General features: G+C 31.5%; 1 protein-coding gene and 1 long non-coding RNA gene across 3 annotated transcripts; both read left to right on the top strand.

The window, feature by feature from the left end:
* Positions 1-1,746: 1,746 nt before the first annotated feature.
* On the top strand, positions 1,747-9,889 carry LOC134247408 (uncharacterized). Its single transcript, XM_062729781.1, has 7 exons — positions 1,747-1,868; positions 1,969-2,379; positions 2,738-2,859; positions 5,164-5,425; positions 5,536-5,675; positions 8,737-8,977; positions 9,774-9,889. Exons 1-7 carry the CDS (start codon positions 1,823-1,825, stop codon positions 9,887-9,889), a joined length of 1,338 nt encoding a protein of 445 aa, XP_062585765.1. The 5' UTR covers positions 1,747-1,822.
* Positions 9,890-10,143: 254 nt separating this feature from the next.
* On the top strand, positions 10,144-15,350 carry LOC134247411 (uncharacterized). 2 transcript variants are annotated; one of them, XR_009987830.1, is made up of 4 exons: positions 10,144-10,154; positions 10,436-11,978; positions 12,502-12,709; positions 15,308-15,350. It is a non-coding gene; the product is annotated as an uncharacterized LOC134247411 (long non-coding RNA). The 2 variants fall into 2 exon arrangements; XR_009987829.1 differs by lacking the exon at positions 10,144-10,154 and having other exon boundaries at positions 10,164-11,978.
* Positions 15,351-16,490: the final 1,140 nt, after the last annotated feature.

Here is a 16,490-nt window from a genome sequence, read left to right on the forward strand (position 1 = left end):
TGTGATATTTACATTGTATTTATTGTTGGTTTATGATATTTACAGAGCTATCTATGTATACCTATATGATCACTCCACTGTGAATAAATATATTCAAAGAACCTGACAGGAGTTTGTGTGTCATTGCCATACCCCCTGTTACATAAGTTTTCGACAAAGTTTTTCAAAGTGTCAAAAGTTTTCTCCAAAGTTTTTGAAAGTGTCAATGTTTTAGCCAATGTTTATGAAAGTGTCAAAGTTTTCGATAAAGTTTATGAAAGTAACGAAGTTTTCAACAAAGTTTTTCAAAGTGTCATAGTTTTCGACAAAGTTTTTCAAAGTGTCAAAAGTTTTCTCCAAAGTTTTTGAAAGTGTCAATGTTTTAGCCAATGTTTATGAAAGTGTCAAAGTTTTCGATAAAGTTTATGAAAGTGTCGAAGTTTTCAACAAAGTTTTTCAAAGTGTCAAAGTTTTCGACAAAGTTTTTCAGTGTCAAAGTTTTCAACAAAGTTTTTCAAAGTGTCAAATTTTTCGACAAAGTTTTTCAAAGTGTCAAATTTTTCGACAATTTTTTTCAAAGTGTCAAAGTTTTTGCCAAAGTTTTTCAAACTATCAAGTTTTCGCCAAAGTTTTTCAAAGTGTCAAAGTTTTCGATAAAGTTTTTCAAAGTGTCAAATTTGATCACTATAGTAGATCAGAGTTTACAAAGTTTCTATTAACTATTGTTAACCATAGTAAACTATAGTTAACTATAGTTTTTTTTGTTAGGGTAACCACTATGATTTTGCCTTCAATCCATCTCTTCCCGAATTTCTATAAATTCGCGATGTAGTTGCCTTTCCATTTCAGGATAAAGTGATTTCCGTCAGGAACTATTGGATTACAAACCTTTCGGTGTTTCTTGCAGTTTTATTTCTGACTTAATCTATGTTGCACATTGCTTTCATCAATTCCAAAATACTTTCAGTTTCGATTATACGATTTTTCGTATTGCCAGGTGACAGTTCTTTGTACTGCTCTACAACCCTAACTTTAAATTCTATGTGATAACTTTTTCTTGGAGTAAGAGTACGACTACCAGTCTCCATGATTTAAACCTCACTGTTTTAAAACTAAAAAACGAGCGCCCGGAATTAAAGGCACTTGAACACTTTTCATTTAATTGTTTCAGAGTTTACCGGGATAATCTATATTTAGAACAAACAGGTAGATCTCAATCTATCGATTACAATTTATTGCATTGATAATAAGCCGTGATTATGCTCTCACCGCTTACCAGATCTTCGTACTGATAATAAGCCGCGATTTGAAAATAAGACGGTTTTGAAAATAAGCCCCCACCTTCTTACCAAAACTTAAAATAAGCCGCGGCTTATTTTTAAGGTTTTAGGGTATTTTGATTGCATTTTCATTTATTAATTAATGATGATCATTCAATCTCCCAACCTTGCGTATTAATTTATGACAAACAGAGCACAGCAACATCAAGTATCCAGACAATTAAGCTCTATATTATACATTATTGGTCTATCTTCATGACTTATATTAAAGAGCTAATCAATGACAATGAATGAGTAGAAACGCTTACAGAATTTCCCGTTCATAAAATAAGCAAGTAAAATTAATTGATGTGTTTGAAAGCCTTAAATTGTATTCGTTAAATTTGTAGTACACTTGTTTGTGCTGAAATCCAAAAGAGTCAGGCTTAAGAGGCATTAGAACAACTTTAAATCTCAAGTGAAAACCTCTTAAAACATTTACAAAGATATTTTTGTCAACATTTCACACCTGTTTCAATTCAAGATCATTGCAAAATATTTTACTACGGTACCTTGATTAAGCTATGTTTGTGGTGATTTTGCTTTCCTTGCTCTGTACATTTTGTAAAGGTATGTTAACATTTTTGTCCTTGACGATTTCACGAATTTTCAGAAAAAAGTGTTCAATTTTGAGCATTTACTCGAAATCTATTATATATTATGCATACAGGGTATTGGAACTTGTCTACAAGTCCTTCAACTTCAATCGGGGAAAATAACGTTAGCCTATCCTGCTACTACGATAAATTTACAAAAAATTATGGCATTAACCCTGAAATGATCATGCAAATCCGACAGAACAACACCAGAGAAGACTGGAAAGAAGTTGCATATACTAACAACACGGGATCTTACCTCCTCGAAACTGATCAAAAATTGGAAATTTATTTCATCCGTTCGTCTAGTTGTGAGAGGTTTGATTGGAGTCTCCAGAATATATCATGTACCATAGAGATAAATGTGTCTTTCACACTGAGCAGATGTTCTATTGACCCAGACTTCTACCCCATCTTCCGATGTATATTTTTCTACGGAAGTAAGCTATTTAAAAGTCCAGAGAAAAATATTGTGTCCACCAAAGGTGAGATTTTATGAGTGTAAAATGAAATGATTTGTATGAAGTTTTCAGCATTTATTTCATACCGTGTACTATGTAATAAATATTGCAATCTGTAGTTAATTCAATAAAACATACCGATATTTGGTACTGTCTAACATAAATTAATTTCCAAGAGAATTACTAGTATGTCTAATCAAGTATGTAAAACTTAAAAAAATAATTGGAAATAAAAAAAAATACTTTAAATTTGCAGTTACATATTTCCTGTTTACTTAAAAAAAATTATATATTACAAAAGTCATTCAATAATAAGTTTATAAGAATGAATATCATTTAAAAGAACAACATTTATCCCGAATCAAAATTTGTGATGATTTAGGGCAATCACCACAGAAAATTAAGGACTTGACTGTTGTTAAAAGCAGCGGGGAAAGACCAGGAGATATCGTGCAACTTAAATGCATAGGAGAAGTTGAAAGCATAAATGGTCTACCAAGCCAAGTAAGTTAAACGTGTCATTCTTTTTCGAAAAAAAAATGATATTTAAAAAGAATTTCGGCATTAGAGCAAATAGAAAAATATAAATCCATCCTCCCTAACAAAAAAATAAAGTCTTATATCAACCATAAAAAGATATGCAAAGGCAAAATTTCAATAGATTCCATCAACAAAATATAGATATTCTTTAAAGATATTGAGACATGTCTTGAATTATTTTTTTAGACATTTATTTATATCCCTTTCTGTGTTTAATTTACGATTGCTTACCACTGTCTTATTGTTTGACCATCATATACCTCTTACATCATTCATATTTGAAAGTTGTAGTGACTATAAACATATAAATCCCTTCCTTCTTCTCGCAATAGATGCTGGCACGAAAACGATCCTTCACTGCCCAATGGCCCTAAGGGCCGAGTATAAAACAAATTTTGTAGTTTTCCACCGACTAGTGGTGGCGTCTCTATATGAGTGAAACATTCTTGAGAGGAATGTTAAACAATATTCAATCAATCAATCCTTTTGACCTGTAAATGGTTTTAGGTACCCATGCAGTCATTCAGATCTCAGGAGCATGGTCTTAGTATGATCTACCGTATATCAGGATTTTTCCGCGGTTATCCAATTTCCGCTTTGTTCGCGACGAGTTCTGAATCGCGGAAAATAAAACAGCGTAAATTTAATACAAAGTTGTCTTCTTGTAGTAGAATTATTTCCTAATACTTATATCGTAGAGAGTAGAAATAGCGGGATCAGAGGACAAGCGCAAGATACAGGTAATAGGTATAAGCCCAAGGCTATTGTTTGTTTACTAATTGACAAGCTACCTAATTATATGGACCACGTTCCTTTCGAGAAGCTATTAAACTAATTATACCTGAGCTGCTAGTCAGTTTTGAACAGTAAATGATCTATGATTGTTTAAATCTAAAAAATAATATCTGTGGATTTGAGAGATAGTACGCAACACAGGTGTGTAATCAGCCGAGCGGGTCTTCCGAAACTGACGAGGTGAAGGACGATCGATCTATTTCTATTTCTCACCCGTGTATGAAGTAATTCAAGCTTAATGACTTTACATTTTACATCCAATTCCTTTATAGGCTTAAACAATTGTAAATAATATAATCACCGGGACTTTGAAATAGTGAAAATTTGATTTGCGTAAATTTAATATACTGATTTAGGTTCTGATTCGCGGAAAAAACATGACGCGGAAAAAAACTGATATACGGTATTATCCAAGACAAAATACTGAAAAATAAGTAGATGTAACAAATATGTAAGCAAATTTGATTGAAGGTCATCATTTCGTTAACTATTCAGTCTTACAGTAACCTGCCATTGTTGATTTTTTTTCGCACCAGTTCTTAGTTCTTTTTTAAATTAATTTTAGGGAATATTCCCTCTCTATGATCAATATTCAGTACTCTCGAAATGAGTTTTTCCTGTTGAAAAAGGATGCTTACTTCTCTTAGGCATCTCAAATCTCCTCTGGAATTGCTATTGATATACCTATTCTTATAATTTATTTCGATTGCTGTTGCAGTGAAAACCATTTTCATTATATTTGGTAGTTTTTCTCTTAATGTTCAATAAAAGAGCAGTGCATTAGAAACTAAAATATCTTATGTCGAAGTACATGTAATAAGAAATAAAATGCATTGTAATGGTTAATGAGTGTCAAATGACTATTTACTCAGTATTTCGTTTTGAAATTTAATAAACTGATTCAGAACTGATATCTGTAAGGTCTTATCGCTATTTGCATTTTTATGTCGATTTTATTCAATGCTAACACATTATGATTATACTTTAAAAACACTTTACAGTCTGGGGTACAATATAAAATTCCCATAATTGTTAATTTTATGTTATTTCAAGCTGTCTTAAAAAAACCCAATTAACCCTGAGCAATTTTATAAGTACATGTACCCTTAATCCTCGAAATTCATACAGATGTATTAGTATAAAACTGATATGTTCAAGGCGAAAACCTTCAAATGTTGTAGAAAGGGTAGAATATCTGATTAAAACTGAAATAATTTTCTAGTTTTTTTCTATTATTTCCCGATCATATTAATTAATACATGGCTATCTATCCTGTCTCCAGGGGATTCTCACGCCTCCATAGTACCTGGTCACACCTCTCAATTTTGTTTGTTTGTCTGCTGATTTGTATTGCTTGAATAACCCCTTAATTATATACATTACGTGTATCTCAATATTATTCACATGCGATGTTATTACGATTTAAATCGCATTTTATTTAATTTGAACGTGATTTTTATCTTTTTTTAAAAGAACATAAGGTGGTGCAAGAATATTGCGGGAAAATTCACTGAAATATCTCTACAAGACCCTCCAATCACCGCAGTAGTATCTAACAGCAAAGATGGATGCATAAATGTACAGCAGTCGGAGATCAATTACCATATCATGCAAAGTGATGCATACCTAGAAATAATGTGTGAATCGGGATATGACGAATACACATTGTCAAGTGAATGTGGAAAAGGAAGTGCAAATTCGACATTATTTATAAACACAAAAAATTCGACAGAAGGTGATTATTTTACAAACAATCATGGTTCAGTTGAACAAGTTTTAATTTTCAATTTATTTGATTTTTTTTTTGTTGTTGTTCACTGTCTAATTATCATTTATCTTATAAAGCAGACGGGCAATGGAAAGTATCTCCTATCTTGATGTACGACAAAAATGGTGTTGCTGTCGATCAGAATTTCAACACTTACGGAATTGGTAGGACAATTCATTTGTCTTGTAGTGCTTCCGCATTCACATCTAACGAACCGGTAATATATCGTGAATTGTTTATTTGGCTACTGTAAAATGTCCCTCACGAGATTTTTTTTATAGTTTCGGAAACACAATTATATATATATTGAAAGGTAACATAGTAAAAAATATGGTTTTATTGCTTGGCCAAAAAATTATGAAAATAAATGCTTCCTCATTACTCTGCACTAATTTTAATGCCAGAGCTCACAAATAGCAACATTGAAATGTCGGGTTTAGGAGCTTAAGTAGGAGCAGAGAACACAATCACATTATTAATTAATTTATTAGTTATGCAAACATAAATTTCGGTATCACTTTATGCACTAGAGGTATCTAGACACACATTTTTTTTATATTCACTTAGTTTTTAGACAGTTTATTTTAATTTTTTCTCTTGTAGAATATTTTCTATAGGCAGAGAGGAATTTGAATAATGTTGGTGACGGTGGCGCTTAAAAGCACCATTTTTAACTTTAGATATTTCCAAATGCGATTATCTTAACTGCAACCTATATGCTAGAAACCACTGAAACCGATATATTTACATATTATAGGCAACAATAAACATAACAATCTAAAAGAAAATGAAAGGAAGAGGTTGCTATATTTTACTTTGTAAGCTTGTCAGATTCAGCAGTTTTACTTTCACTGGAGGACGTGGGCCTTGTATCCCCAATTTTCAATAATTTTTTACACCCAGTGAAATTTAGTCGGGGTTTGTTAATGGTTTCTTGCAAACAGTCACTCGGATCAAATTGAACCAACCGATAAACTTTAATGATTTTTCTCCAATTAAGCATCTTTGAGACTAAATGAACGGCAGAGTTTGATAGCATTAGAATGCCTCAGCCTTTGTCAATATACTAAGGGCTAACAAATCCAACGATCACCAAATATTGAATGCAAAACCAACGATTATTCAATGAACTGACGCTAGATGGCGTACAAAAAACAGACATAACCCAAATTAAATTTTCCTACCTCATTAATATTTGTGTACTTTCATAGGAACGTAAATCCTGCAAAATTGTCTATTAGAATCGATTTGGCTTACCTCGGATGATAGCATCATGTTGGACTCTCGAAATTCACACAGAGGCAGCAAGACATCTACAAACGGCTGTAAATGTAATACAAGAAAACAGTAGTAGATTTTGGTATTTTTCCCCAAGAGAAAATTTCCCTGGATATCTCGTTATCCCTTTTGGAATACAAAAACGCCTCTTACACTCATAAAAAGTTCATAATATGAAACTATTTTATTGTGTTCATGCATTGCATTGCTCATGTACCATTTCTGATTTTCTTTATACGACAAAGTGACGTCTTTCAAATTTTTTTTTAGAATTAGTTAATTTAGGAAGTATCATGTCGCACTGATATGGTTCCTACATGTTAGAAAATAACTAAAAAATAATGTTATCAAACTATTGTCATATAATTACGCATTTAAACATGAAAGGGGGGGTCGTTGGGGATCCGGACCCCCCCCCCCCCCTGGATTTTGCAGAGTTTTTAAATGCATATACTTAACAATGTTTACTTTAAGTGACGTTGGACGCCTCTTAGAGAAACGGTGACCCCTCATCCAATACACGAATATGGTAAGTGGTTATGAAATGTACTAGGTTCCTGTGTATAAAGCTTTGAAAATTAATCCCACACAACCCCTCCCCAAAATACGGTATTTTTTTTCACTTTTGTGAAAGATGTTTGTTTGTTTGTTTGTTTATTTGTTTTGTTTTATTTGTGTATGTCAAGAAACTCCAGGGCTAGATGTTTTACTATGATGGACCCCCCCCCCTTAAGGAAAAAATACTGCATCTGCGCCTGTATATTTGTATGAATTATATAATACAGAACTGTAAAATTAAATTCTGAAAATGCTTATGTCTGATAAATGATAAATTCATGCATAGACTAGTTTGCACCAGATCCAAATGGTAAATGGTTTATGTGCAATTAAATAGTTGAAATCGTAAAAGAAACTTACATTATACGTCTAGAAGGGTGAGACTTAATTGAACGCCTGTACAAGGTAAGGTGGTATCTTTGCGTTGTAGACCCTGTCACAAAGACATTTTGACTGACACAGAAAATGGTTTCACGCTGTAAAATTATGTACTCTAAATGACCATAAAAAATGCTCAAAGTCAATTTCAGCCAGAGTCTCCATCCACCCCGAACCCGAGGCTTTGGGCCCCGAGGCCCCCTGATTTTCCTAATTTCTGGAGAGAAAACAGTAGAATCTATCATGGAACGGAGTTCATAGTTTCCCAACATCCCATCACTATTTTTAAGAAAGAAAAAAGATGGGAACACATACATCTTGTCCTAATTTCTGTTCGTTATACTTTAAATCATACAAGTCATTCCCTTAAATATTTGCACAGGATCAGTCTGAGAACAAAATGGGTAAACTTTATATAGTATTGGATCCCCTTTATATATTCCGATAAATGATTTCGATACCAGTAATATATTTTATAATACATTTCAAGGTTTGCCAAATTGACAAATGCTGATAGACAATTTCATGGGATTTACGTTCCTATGAAAGTACACAAATAATGATGACGTAGATAAACTTGCGCACCATCTAGCTTTAATTCAGGTAATGTCTAGATTTTTTTTTTTTTTTGCACGCCATCTAGCGTCAATTCAGTGGATGATTGTTGGTTTTAATGCATTAGTGATCGTTGGTTTTGCATTGGAGTCTGTTGATTTTGCAAACGAGTCTGTTGATTTTCAAAGGTTGTTTGTTTTGTATTTATATATATGTTTATAAAAATAAGTTGTTAGCTATTATATTATATATATATATTTATATATTTCCGCCGCCAATAGCTGAGTAAAAAATGTAATTGCACTAAAGATTTTTATACGGGGGAAATTAAAATTGTGACGGATACAAGGGTAGTTAAAGAGATTTTTAATTTCATTATTGGTTGAAGCCCCATATTAATTTCATTATTCGATTAATTATCAATGAAAACCAACTCAGATTATACTTTTAGACTAAACAAAGGTTTATTTATGAATTTGGATGTCTTTTCCATTTTTATTTCTTTTCAGAAGATAGACTGGTGCATTAAAAAGAGAAATAATGCTAACTGGATGAAAGTTGTAACCCAAGAAGATGAAATAAAGCTTTTAACAAATGAAAGTGGTGGAGAGATTATAATGTTCAGTAGAATAACCTATCATGTAACGGAGTTCGACAAGGTTCTCCATTTTACCTGTGAGGTTTCTAAATTCTATAACAGCTCCTGTGGATTTGGATTAAAATTTTCAAGTCTTACAATTCGGATAAATGGTAAAGATGTAATTTTTATTTTTGTTTTGAAAAATATAATGAAAATGTGCTCGTTCAATTAAATATACAGTTTGTCTAAAAATCAGTGTAGTTTGCCGAAAGAATTTTTATACAAAGAAATTTTGTTTTCTTCAATTTAAGCTAAGAACCTTTCAGTCAATATCAGAATGGTGATACATATTTACAGAATAATTTACAGGAGGTAAAGAAGATATACACTTTTTTTAAGTTTACCATTATTAACTTCAATTTCGCATTTCAATAAGGTGAGTTTTTTCCCTGAACGGGACTTTTTTATTACGTTTTAATGCGTATGCGCTGAAAAGTCGAACGATAAACGCTGTTTGTGGATATCGGTCGCAGAAAAATTATTGCAAATGCAGCAATTTTAGAGGTAAAACTGTAAGAAGACGAATCATCATTCCCAATGGAGTTCCGAGCGACACAGAAAAGGAGAGATCAGCAACAACAGTCCAGATTAATTCGTAAAATCTCCACGCAAAAAAATTTTCTCATATTTGTTCTGCACAAATTGTAAATCATGACGGCCCGTCTGCAGACCATCCGATATCCTTACCATAACGTTTTAAACGTAGGTAAAAAAAATTCGATGAATTTTAAAATGTTTAAGAATCTGTATTTACAGTTGTTCTATCAGTAATCTGTGTTTGTTGTGAAAGGGTAGGTCAGTTTACACAGAGTTGTACTATACATATCAAAACAAATTCAGAAAAAAAAATTAAAAAATTAAAAATCAAATGAATCAGTCATTATTTCTTTTTATGCACAAACACAGTGACAGTATTTGACGGAGGTTTCACGCCATTAACATCTAAGAATACATTTGGTGACAAAGACCAATACGTATATGCTACACAGCTCTTGAACATAAGGAGACAGGGGAAGGTGTGATTTAATAGTGTGTGTATATATATATATATATATATATATATATATAGTGTTTTTATTTGGAGGGTGGGGTTATGATTTAAAACATATGTGTACTAAAAAATAACTATTTTCCACTCCAGGCACCTAATAGTACAAGTTTTGCCATCTCTAAGCCAGAAGATGTAAAAGATGAGCAGCTGCTTGAGATAGTGAGGATGGATTACCAAAATAGCTTTAAACAATCATGTCATCTCTTACTATATGATACTGATAAATCTAAATGAAAGTATACATATTTGTACTACAGATATGTTCAAAGTTTTCGATGAGTAATGACATTTTGGGTTTTTAACGCTCCTAAATGAAACAATAGTTAAACATGTATTTTTTATTTTGCATATTTTTAAAAAATTAAAATGAAGTTAAGACTCTCTTTGCTTATAAACTACTCTTAATTACTACTAATATAACAATTTCATCACCAAAAGATATACAGAATTAATTCTTGAAATAGATTTTTTGCTAATCCCGATTATTAATATTAATTACTGATCGCATTGCTTTCAGGTACGTTTATGACGTCCAGCTTCTGTTTTCTTCAGTTTGTCTTCATTTTATTGGTCCATTCTCGTCTATCGGATAACCAATCAAGTCAACCTGAAACATTTCAACTCGGGATAAACCTTTCCCGAAAGTTAGGTTTTTCCATAGCTAAAATCTCTTTTTCAAATGGATGGGAGTCATATCCCGTTCAAAACAGTGATGCTTGATAATTTGATGCTCCATATTATCGTAACAATTTTGACAACCTCTAGTTTAAAGTACTGTGGGACATGATGAAATACATTGTCGGAAATTTGTCATTAGTGAATTTTTTATACACAATTACATCAGATGTTGTCTCCATGTACGTGTTTCATAATAATTTTAGAAATGAGGTAAATTTTGTGACATATTTCCATATAAATTAATAATTAAGGAAATTCCGTTTACATGCTTTTTTCAAAATAAAAAAATGTGCGTTGACCACCGACATTTAACACCATTTAAATGTTGCCTTTATATGCATATGATACCACAGTCTTTTATCATTTTGTTAAAAAAATCATTTTCCAACTACATGTACAGCTGTACATGCCAAAAGTATTGGTTTTGGTTGAAAAATTTTTGAAATATTCAAAATGTTCGCTTTTTTTCTGGGACAATCCTAGCGCCTCATACATAGTTATATATTTATTTTAACTTTTGACCCATTAAGGGACTCTCTAAATCCGCATATAGTATTTTTTAATTACCCGTAATTGTTTTAAAGCAAGAGTTAGGTTTTTTTGCTAGACTGGCAGTTCGAAAATGTTAAATCTAGTTGATTAATAGGAAGGGTTCGGTGGCTGCAACTTGGTAGCAGAGGATGATTTTTGCTCCTCAGAGGCACCAGATCGTACCTTCAAAATTTCTGGTGGTTTATGCTTCTGTCCTTACCCCATCGCCATCAATCATTTTCGCTATCTTTTACTCTGCGAACGTAGATTTGAAAGATAAAATAGATGTATTAAAGCTCGAATACTCATTAAATACTACAAAATATAAGAGTTCGTATATCTAAAATTATTATACATCCAACAATTAAAATGGGTCCAAATTAAGGAGAAATTATTTATCACATAAATACGTATAAGTGGCTTAGCATACAGCCAAACAACTATTTGCCTGTTTAAATACATTATGATAGAATATTTATTTGGTTATATTATTATTTTTACTTGGTATAAATCCATCCATGGAACCATGTCTTTCACAAGATGTTGAATTTCAGAGTATTAGTTTATAATTAGCTTCAATGAATTTAATCTTACAAATTGTTCATCCATGAAATGCAGTTAAAAAGAAATAAAATAAAATCTTAGAATTAAAGCTCAAGTTTTTATTTCGCGAAAATACGAGTTTACAGTAATCAGTAAATTTGCAATGTGTTAAATGCATATGTTTTACAGTAACGAATTATCATGTTCTGATGACTTGTTACATTTTTTTCAGAGTTTTCCGAAGAGGCGAAGAAAGAAGAAAGAGAAATTCAAAAATTTGGCTGCAAGTGAAAATACTGAAAGTACCGGTAAGTCTTTTGCTTAAGAAGTATTTTTCTTGAATATTTGTGTCATTCGCAATGTTTTTAAACAAGGAATTGTAGAAGATAAAGAAAGGTTCAACTAAAATCAGACATTCAAATAAAATAAATTGGTCTTAATTGATAAGCGTACTTAAATACCTAACACTATAAGACGATGGAAGTTTTTTGTTTCCAAGATTTTACATAACATTTTAATGAAGTCCATTTGTAGAAAACTGTCTTTTAATCGAATTCCCACGAAAATAAATAAAGTTGTGCTGAAGATAAAGTTGATAAATATCCTTTTTTATCTGATTCAATTTTCAGATCTTTCGTTCGCTAAAACAAAAACTATTTCGGAATATTACTTTAAAATGATTATGAAATATTTATAAGAGAAAAATTCAAAGCGTTATATATTTCAAACGTATACCCACTTTCCTTTTCATTTTTGTTTTACTTATCTTATTTTGTTAAAATTTCATGCTAATATACAATCTCATAAATTGTAATTCCTTTTATATTTTAGTTACATTTTCCGTTTTGAACCCTTCCAGTATAAACGCCCTCTGTAAATGCTTTACTTTGGACGAGGCGGGTCTATTCGCCTTATAGATGGGCCTCCCGGTCTCCATAAAGCAGGAACTCTTTGAAGCAGAAAATCCTGCCAAAGAATTGACCTTTAGATTGCTACGTTTGTTGGGAGGATCAAAGCATAGTAGAGTAAGAATCAGAAAGTAAGTGAAAAAAATGATGTTCCTAAGGTTCATAAACCTCTGCTCACTCGCATAATATATAGCTTGAACATTTATTATGGAACGCCGTCACTGCCTTATGTGGAGAACTTTCATTATATACTAGTACTATGTCATTATATGATGGTATTTTGTCATTGTATAATGGTATTTTGTCATTATATGATGGTATTTTGTCATTATATACTGTTACTTTGTCATTATATGATGGTATTTTGTCATTATATGCTACTACTTTTCATTATATGCTACTACTTTGTCATTATATGCTACTACTTTGTCATTATATGTTACTACTTTTCATTATTATAACACAACAACGTGCAATGGGGTTTATATAAGTTTTTAATGAAGTACGTAAGTAAACAAAAAAGTTCAAGTAAAACAATCAGCCAGTCCGAATATATAAATATATACTTGTGTGTAGAATTTGACAGTCTTAATAAGCTCACTGTTAGAAAAAATGAATACTAAAATAATTTCAGTTCTAGTATTAACTTGTCACTAGTATCACCAGTACAGGGAAGGTATGTCGTCAGTGTTGTTCCTTGTCGTATAGTAGAGCGTTGTGTGTAGAGAGAGTCCAATTTTAGAGCTATATAGTCTTTAACTTTTCCTCAGCCATTGTCCACTCATTTGATCAGTCAGTACTATTGACATTTTATGGCCATAGTAGCGGTAGATCAATGACCGTCAGGTGTAATATTGCAATAGATGAATGACCATCAGAAGTAATATTGCGACCGAAGGGTGGTTCAACGATCACTTTATGCCAAAGTCGTGAGGGTAACATAACAGGTGGAATAATCCTCACCCATAAACACTGGACGTACAGGGAGTATTATGCCCTGTTTACACACGTCCGAATTTTAAACAACAAACAAATATCTATACATAGTAAACACATTAATAAATAGAAGACAATATAAGAACCTTCACCTGATAGAGAATATAAGTTAAATATGTTTATAGTTATGTAATAATTAAATGATAATAATTTTCATAACGTCAATTGTGTTACATTATATGCTACTACTTTTCATTATATGCTACTACTTTTCATTATATGCTACTACTTTTCATTATATGCTACTACTTTGTCATTATATGCTACTACTTTAACATTATATGCTGGTACTTTGCCATTATTCAGTAGGTATAACATCGGGATCGGGATACCGTTAAGTACTACACTTGTTTAAGGGAAAAAAATGGCGCAAAATTGTGAAAACGCGATCACATTGAAAAGCATCCTCAAAGAACTAATGATGGGTCCGCAGGTCATCGATAGATTTGTAGAAGAGAGAAGAGACGTTGAAAATATTTTAAGCTTGAGCGATGAGCAATTGAGCAGTTCTGGAATTACTACTATTGGCGATCGAATTCGTGTAAGAGAAATGGTCAAATGCAAAACCGAGAGAAGTTCAAACACCAGTGGCAAATTTAAGGGCAAGCGGTAAATCTAGTCTTCCAGACTCCCGACAGTCCCGGATTTCGGATTTTTAGGGTTTTCCTTTTATTGTTGCACAGAATTTATTCAAATTTTCCATAACATTTTCTAGGTTTAGATGAATTCATTAATGCATAAAAACTTTAGGAGACATGCATATTTATTACTGAATCAGCAGTATGATAATCACCTGCCAAAAAGCGGTAAATTTAGTACTCTGTAATAAATGTTAAAACCAAAAACGGACAACGATGTTTTCGTAAAATCTCGATTAAAAACAACAAAATGAAGTATATATATTTTTTTTAAAAAAAAAGGAAAACCTCATTTACATACTATATAATTTGTATGCATAAAAACGTTTACATATTTTCTTTATGTATTATTTAACATTTATTCTCTCTTCTACAAATCTATCGATCATCTGCGGACCCATAATGTTGAAGTATCACCATATAATGAAAAGCAGAAGCATATAATGAAAAGTAGTAGCATATAATGAGTAAAGCATATAATGAAAAGTAGTAGCATATAATGACAAAGTAGTAGCATATAATGAAAAATAGTAGCATATAATGATAAAGTAGTAGCAAATAATGAAAAGTAGTAACATGTAATGACAAAGTAGTAGCATATAATGAAAAGTAGTAACATATAATGACAAAGTACCAGCATATAATGACAAAATACCATCATATAATGACAAAATACCATCATATAATGACAAAGTACCATCATATAATGATAAAATACCATCATATAATGACAAAATACCATCATATAATGACAAAATACCATTATATAATGACAAAATACCATCATATAATGACAAAATACCATCATATAATTAAAGTTCTCCAGATAAGGCAGAGACGGCGTTCCATAATCTATGATTTTCCAAATAAAATGTATATTCTTTAAGTAAAATACAAACAGTTATAGCAGAGCTTGCGAGGCGAAATTAGACAAAAAAGACACTTCAACTTGGATAATCTATAAAAGAATAAAAGATATATACTAGTATGTCATTAAGAGTTATCTCTTTGATCAGAGTATCAATGAACTATAATATTTTTAACAGGAAGTTATACAAATAACATCAGTGTTAAAAAGTTTATATTTTATTGTAGAATCCATAAAGGATTAATGATCATCAACAGAAAAGATCTGGCTGAGATATTCAGTAAAGCTTTCAAAGAGGATCTTCCTTTTCCTGAGGACACAATTACCTCGTCAGTCTTGAACTTCTCAAGAACAGATTCAGAAGAACTCATTTTCTAAACATGTGTAGAGTATTTCTGAATAAATGTACTGAGGTCGAAAAGAAGGGTACCCTATTTATACAGTATTATGAAAATTATAAGTATATTCCTCTTTTTTACATTTCCTTTGTGTTTTCACTATTAAATATAACAATAATATGTTTTAAAATTGTCATTTTGTGTCACGTTCAATAAAAATAAATGAATATTTTTTTCTCCTTTTTTTTTCTTCATCTATCAAAAGTTTGTTATTGCTAACCTAGATGTGTCATCTCCTTTTAACCCTCACCCTGATAAGGTGAAGAAAAAAAGAATGTGCTGAGTGTCATTCTCGGATTCGATGTTCGTGTCTGATTAAAAAATTGTAAATGTGCAAGTTCATTTTCCCGAATCTATAAACATTAGATAGACGAAGTTTATATGGAATATGCATCTCTCGTTAACAATTCGAGGGATTATTTAAAAAAAAAAAAAAAGATTCTGTATTAAGGCCATAAGTATACCGCTTAATGTACTCGATGAATTTCAAAACATAAATTGTGTCAGCATTAAATTTTCTTTCCAAAAAGCAAACTATAGATCATACGTTTTACTATTTAGGTAAGTGTTCATGTGTTAATTAAAAGCAATGGAATTAGCAGGTAGCACAACCGTAGAAAAAATATATTTTACCAGGGTCTGACGGAGAAATTTTTTATATTAGCATTGTTATTACACTCCTGTTAAAGACATACATGTAATCTAAGCGCATTAAAAAAATATATTTTTCATTCCCTTAACTCAATTTGAACTTTCCATAAATACAAATTTTGTAAGGAATATCAAAACAATTCAGTGGATAAAAGTTAATATGAAGTCAGGAAGGAAGGAATTAATTCTTTCTATATTCTGTATAAAGCTTCACCAGATGAAAAATTAGACAAAGAAAATGTATAAACAGGCTACAGATAAATAATATACATAAAACATTATTGTTTAGTTAAGCCCAACAGGAATAAGATAGATTGAGACACACGGTTATTGTCGATTTGTAGTCTGAATGTTTGAAATC

The sequence above is a fragment of the Saccostrea cucullata genome, unplaced genomic scaffold (assembly GCF_032062105.1).
Source record: "Saccostrea cucullata isolate Sc308-1 unplaced genomic scaffold, CSIRO_AGI_Scuc_v1 ctg3997, whole genome shotgun sequence".
In the NCBI taxonomy this organism is placed as follows: domain Eukaryota; kingdom Metazoa; phylum Mollusca; class Bivalvia; order Ostreida; family Ostreidae; genus Saccostrea; species Saccostrea cuccullata.